Genomic DNA, 6,034 nt, shown 5'->3' with positions numbered 1-6,034 from the left:
GAGAAGTTAATAGCTTATTACTATAGGATAGCTCTATAGAATATTATAAAAAGTAAACTATTCTATAGCCCCGGTTTTTCTCTTTCTAATAATATATATATTAATATAGTTTAGCTTTTATTTCAGCTACTAGAAGGGTTATAGAACCCTTACTCCCTATATTTTCTAATATTATTAAATATTTTATTAAGATTATAAAAGAGGGAAAAGAGAAACGATACCCCTTTAAAGACTTAGTACTTACTATTTAAGGTCGCTAAGATATCGACTTAAAAGAGGGGAATTATATAATACCTTAACTAAGACGTTACTAAGAACCTTTAGTAAGAAACTCTATATATATTTAAATATATAGTATTTATTAATAAAGATTATTTATATAACTATAATTAGATTATAATATTTAAGGTAATCTAATTATTAACTTAACTATAATCTATAATAATAGGATTACGATTATAAGAGTAAACTATCTAATATAGCTTTATTACTTAATTAATTTAAGATAAACGAATAAATATAAAAGGATAGATATTCTTATACTTATAGATATACTCTTTCGTATAATAATAATTAATCTAAGTCTTATTTTATATTTATTATAATAAGTATATAATACCTTATAATACTATACTATCTTAGAGTTATAACCTAAGCTTCTACTAATAGTAACCCTAACCCTCTAATAGTATTCCCCCTTCAGAAGCTACTAGGTCGTAATAGGTAGGTAAGGTATATACTAGGTATATACCCTAGGAAGTTAGAATCCTTAGGTAGGTAAAGTATATACTAGGTATATACTTTAGTTACCTTAAGAATCTAGCTCCTTAGGGCATATACTAGGTATATACTAAGTATATACTAGGTATATATATTACCTACCTTAGGAATCTAACTCCTTAGGGTATATACCTAGTATATACCTTACCTACCTTAGGAATCTAACTCTGTGGGGTATATACCTTATATATACCTTACCTACCTTAGGAATCTAACTCCTAAGGGTATATACCTAGTATATACTAATATTTATATCTTAATTCTATTCTAAGGACTTATTTAGAAAAAAAAGTCGAGTATAGTATCTACCTATATTTATACTATAGAGTTATGTAATTTGCATAAAACTATGCTAACTACCCTCCCCCCCCCCGGAGGTTTATCCGGATGAGGGGGGGTGAACTTTAGCCTCATACCTCTGAGCTGCCACCCGATAGCCCTTAGCCCCCGGACCGGCCCCCTTGCTTGGTGGCCCCCTGGCGGCTCCGCAGGGTCCCCTGACATCCATCCTGTCATCTTTGCCGAGATCCGCAATTGGGATCCGCAATTTGTCTTCTCGTCAATGCGGACTAGCTTGTTCAGGACTAAGGTTGCTCCCTAAACGGAAGAGCGCCTTGTGCATTACCAACCATGTCTGTCAGGGATCTGTCTGAAATAACCCCATCGCCCCCCGGGGCACAATAAGTCGCGCCTCTTCACTGCCGCCCCCATTTTTCACCGATATGAAGGAGTCGCGACCAGCTCGCCGAGGGCGCCCCCCACTCCAGGATAACGAGAGCCCGTCTGATGGCCTGCAGGTCAGTTGTGCACTTGAGATTCCGATTGCCAGAGGCTCACAGTTGTACGTGACCTCAGACAAAACAGCAGCGCATGCGGCTCGCCCAGCGGACATACCGCGCTCGCAAGCAGGAGGCCCAAGACCGCGCAAGAACTCAGGTTGAAAAGCTCAGCCGCGCTCTGGACGACGCTTTGTCAACCTACGCCAGTCTCCACTGGCGACTTGCCGGCAGTCTGCAGTCGCAAGACTGGTCTGGCGTTCTCTCACATCTTAACGATGCCTCGGCGCGCATAGCTGGTGTAGCGTCCAGCGTGGACAAAACCATTGCCCTGCCGCCGAGCACGGAGGGACTGGACTCTGCTTCCTCTCGAGGATGGGGGAGCTTTGCATCTCCCCAGGATACGGGAGATAATTTACCTACAGCTGTAACACATTCTCATGGCCGGATGAGTCCCTATCGTCGCCTAGCTACTCCCAGTCAGCCCGCAACGAACGCAGCGGTGGCCATGATCATACGGACCACCGCCGCGAGTCCAACCTCGGTATCAGCCCGGATCTCCCGGGCCTGCTTCCAGCGCGTGGTGGCTGTCCTGTCCGGTCCGGGGGCACCCGACTCAAAGTCCACAACCATGGCGATCCCGCTCCAGCTGCTCGGCAAGGAGGACATGCTGGCCAATTCGCTGCAGGCGCTGTCGCTCTTTCAGGCCTCCGTTGCCGACTTCCGGTACCCGTTGCACTCTGCTGCGCGGCTACCGCGCATGTACCGCGTTCAGCAGGGTGGGGCGCGGACCGTGTCTAGGGCGGCGACGCCGTTCCTGCAGCAGATTGCTAGGGGGGGGACGCGGACTGTGCTCGACACGGCATTTAAGCCGCTACAGGGGGAGTGGATGGAGGCTGTGGATGTGGAGGAGTATTTGGAGGAGAGGGGCATCTGCCTGCGAACTGCCGTGGGCAGCGGCGGGGTGCCTGCAACGGAGCCGATGCACCAGGCGACCGTCTTTGAGGCGTCCTTGGTCGATAGCCTGTCTCCGCAGATGGAGCGCGGGGGGCAAGTTCCCCCCCTTCCCCTGTCTGATGAGTTTCGCGGCCACGAGCCGGCGGATTATTCGGTGTTTGGCATCTCGGGCCCGGGGACGAGTCTGCGGCGTGCGGTTGTCCCTGTCCGACGGGGCACTGATGTCTGGGCTAACCCAGACGACGGGCGGCGGGCTTTGCAGTCGGACTTTGGTCAAGGTGACGCTGGCGCTGCTGTGGAGGGCGCCCAGATTACCGTCGACCTGGATAGACTGGTCTATCTGCTCGCGGAGAAAGCCATGTGCCTGGGCCCGGTGCCGGGAATCAGGCGGGAGGCTGTGGACGTGTGTATTCGGGGGTCTATCATTTTATGATACAACGCCATGGCCATGGATTTAGATTTTTCGCGTTCAACCTAGGTGCACAATGGAAATACTTGGGCTCAATGGAACCTTGTGAGGTTTGAGTAGACGGGAGGAGAAGAAAGGCCAGCAGGTGCACATCGAGCGTGTCTTTGAACTTGTGACTTGGTGGCAGCCCATAGCAGACTGCAAGTCGCAGACAGATGAGTTGGATCGATCAAATATATGTCAACGCTCACGCCTGAGCGACACCTCGCCTTCTTTCCCGAGCGATCATCTCTGTCGAAATTCACCGGAACTGCCAAGAGACCTGCCTAATCCTCCAAGTCTACCAACGACAAAGCTGAGCACAGCTCAGGCAATGAAGCATAAGCCAGGTACAGCGACCATCTTACAAACATGCTCTCAAATCGTCCGCCCCTCAGCCTCCAGAATCTGTCTCCGGGGCCACTCCAGCAGGACTGTCGCCTCGAAATCCCCGGCCAGCAGCCCGTCCACAGCCCTGAAAACCTACCGCGCCGAGCCGCAGAAGTACCACTGCCGCGCCTCCATCACGGGGAAGAAAACGCAGTAGTGTGCCACGAGCAGCAGCGCGGGGCCGCTCAGCGCGCGCAGCTCAAGCAGCACGCGCTCGGAGATGTCGTACTGCCAGATGAACACCATGCCGCCCTTGGACAACAACTCGGCGCAGACTTGAAAGGAGGCGGCGGCGTCGAGGTAGTCCTGGCGCCCGGGAAGTGGTCGTGACCGAGCGCGGCGGACGTGCGGGCGAGGGCCGCCAAGGTGTCGGGCGGGATACACGCCTGGCCGAGGGAGGAGAATGTGCTGTGTGGAGTGGTTAGTGACGTTGTGGTACGGCCTTGCAGCAGAACATACCTGTTTCCGAGCGGGGTCCGGATGCCGTGGTGGAGCGGTGCGGAACTCGTTCGGCAGAGGTCCTTGAGGAATGGTTGGAGGAAAGACCTCATGCCGCGAGTGACGGCGAAAAGCTCAAGTAGAGAGGAGCTAGGCTCGGAGAGAGCGTTATTGGCACACCGGGCTGGCAAGAGACAGACATATAAGACGATTATGTTAGCGAAGGAGAACACTCACTCCCAGTTGGTCTCGTTGACATGATCCAGACGGGCAGCAAAGACTTTCATGGCCAGAGGCTGATGGCAGGCGGCGACGTTCATATACTCCTCACGCCGGCTCGGGATCAGGAGCGACTTGTGGAGGGCACTGACGGCGATGAGGCAATCCATGATGAAGAGATACCGATAGCACTCTTGAGGAATGACAATCTTCCAAACCTGGCGCACGTTGTCACGGAGGGCCAGGGTGCCGGCCGTGTTCACGGAGAAGTGATGCATGGGCTCGAGCTCGTAGGCCTGGAGGGTTGACTGGGCGTCCCGCAGACCGTCGTTGGCTATGTCGAGGATGAGGAAGCTTCATGTCAGGTCCAAAGCAACTTGTAAGTTGATGCTCGAGGTGATGCCAGATTTCAGGACCTGAGGGAGGTATGAGACCGATAGAGGATCGTATATTATTTAATCGGAGGAACCAAGAAGAGAGGGCTGAGTATAGCTAGGGGATAATGATAAGAAAGTATTGAGAGGGCTTCACTGCTTATGTGAACCCTGTTTAACTGCTTTAGCTATGCCTAAAGCTCTAAATAGGTAGGTATAACAACTAAGGGCCGAACGACGGGCCGCTGGCAGCCCCGCATCAGGACGTCTAGAGGTATTAATAAGATAAGAACTACTAGAGGATAGTTACGAAATAGGATTACTAGGATTAGTAATCCTTATATAATAGATTATTAATATATTAAGATTATAGTAATCTATAATCTAATTTAATAGGATTATAATATAAGAAAAGCTATCTAATATAAGCTTATTACTTAATTAATAAAAGTATAATAAATAGGTATATAAAGAGAGGTATTCTATACTTATAGATATATTCTTTTATATAATAATACTCTATCTAAGTCTTACTTTATATTTATTATAATAAATACGTAATACTTTATAATATTATACTATCTTAGATTTATAACCTAAGCTTCTATTAATAGTAACTTTTACCCCTTCTAATAATTTTCCCCTTTAAAAACTATTAAATTATAATATTTTAATTACTCTTATTTAATAGATTTACTTTATAATACTAAGAAATATTTATTAAAAGAATAATATTACTTAACTCTATTAATAATATTAATAACTCTATATAGAACTTAATAATTATATTCCAAGAACTTAAAGCTAAAAATAAGTAATTTAAGGCTAAACTTCTATAATTATAAAGAAGGTCTTAAAGGTTAAAATCCTTAACCCTTAAACTATTAATAGTAAACTTAATTAACTCTAGTATATATATATAGTAAGTAGACTAGTATAGTAAGTAGACTACCTTACCTTAACCTAATAAATATTCTAACCTAGAATTAAATAAAAGAATAGGAAATTAATTAAAATTATATTTTATTACTATATTTAGAAGATAATATAATAATTTAATAAGTTCTTATATTATAGTTAGTATTTCTATAAGTATTATAAATCCGTTTCTTTAATATAGCTTAAGTTATATAATTTAGATTATACTTTATTTCCTCTTTTATTTAAATATCTACCTCCTTCTAGGTAATCTAGTCTTATCTATTACCTAGAGTTATACTCCCTCCTTCTATAAAATAGACTTTTTTAATTCTCTAATATTAATTAAGGATAATATTCTCGCTTTTAAGTATCTTAAGCTTTATATCTATTAGGATAAATTAATATATTATCTTATTTATATTCTTTATTAATTAATTAATAGTTTAAAGTATTAATATTAATAAACTTCTTTAATATTAAGAAATATAATTCTTAATAAATTCGAATTATAAAATAGCTTTAATCGGGTTTATAGGAGTTTTATATATTTTTAGCTTAAGGAGTCTAGAAGACGTTTTTAATAGTATTAATATCTTTAACTTTATACTTAATTTTAAAAGGATTACTTCTAATTATAAAGAGTAAATTTAACCTTTTAAAAACCTTTTTTATTATAAGGGCTTTACTACTTATATAAACCCTAATTTATTACTTTAGCTATACCTAAGAGC

At 43.7% G+C, this 6,034-nt stretch overlaps 2 protein-coding genes across 2 annotated transcripts; one reads left to right on the top strand and one right to left on the bottom strand.

Annotated features, from left to right (window-relative positions):
• Positions 1–1,502: 1,502 nt before the first annotated feature.
• D7B24_005460 (uncharacterized protein) lies at positions 1,503–2,946 on the top strand (the record flags this gene model as incomplete). Its single annotated transcript, XM_028639612.1, has 2 exons — positions 1,503–1,577; positions 1,636–2,946. The coding sequence occupies 2 exons, from the start codon at positions 1,503–1,505 to the stop codon at positions 2,944–2,946; spliced, it is 1,386 nt and encodes a 461-aa protein (XP_028490097.1).
• Positions 2,947–3,444: 498 nt separating this feature from the next.
• On the bottom strand, positions 3,445–4,362 carry D7B24_005459 (uncharacterized protein; the record flags this gene model as incomplete). Its single annotated transcript, XM_028639611.1, has 3 exons — positions 3,445–3,737; positions 3,811–3,872; positions 4,027–4,362. Coding segments are annotated over 3 exons (691 nt in total), but the record flags the coding sequence as incomplete, so codon positions are not given.
• Between the last annotated feature and the right edge of the window lie 1,672 nt (positions 4,363–6,034).

Source organism: Verticillium nonalfalfae (genome assembly GCF_003724135.2).
Source record: "Verticillium nonalfalfae strain VnAa140/NRRL 66861 chromosome Unknown scaffold_331, whole genome shotgun sequence".
In the NCBI taxonomy this organism is placed as follows: Eukaryota; Fungi; Ascomycota; class Sordariomycetes; order Glomerellales; family Plectosphaerellaceae; genus Verticillium; species Verticillium nonalfalfae.
The sequence above is the reverse complement of the archived record's forward strand: the minus strand, read 5'-3'. Positions and strand labels throughout refer to the sequence as shown.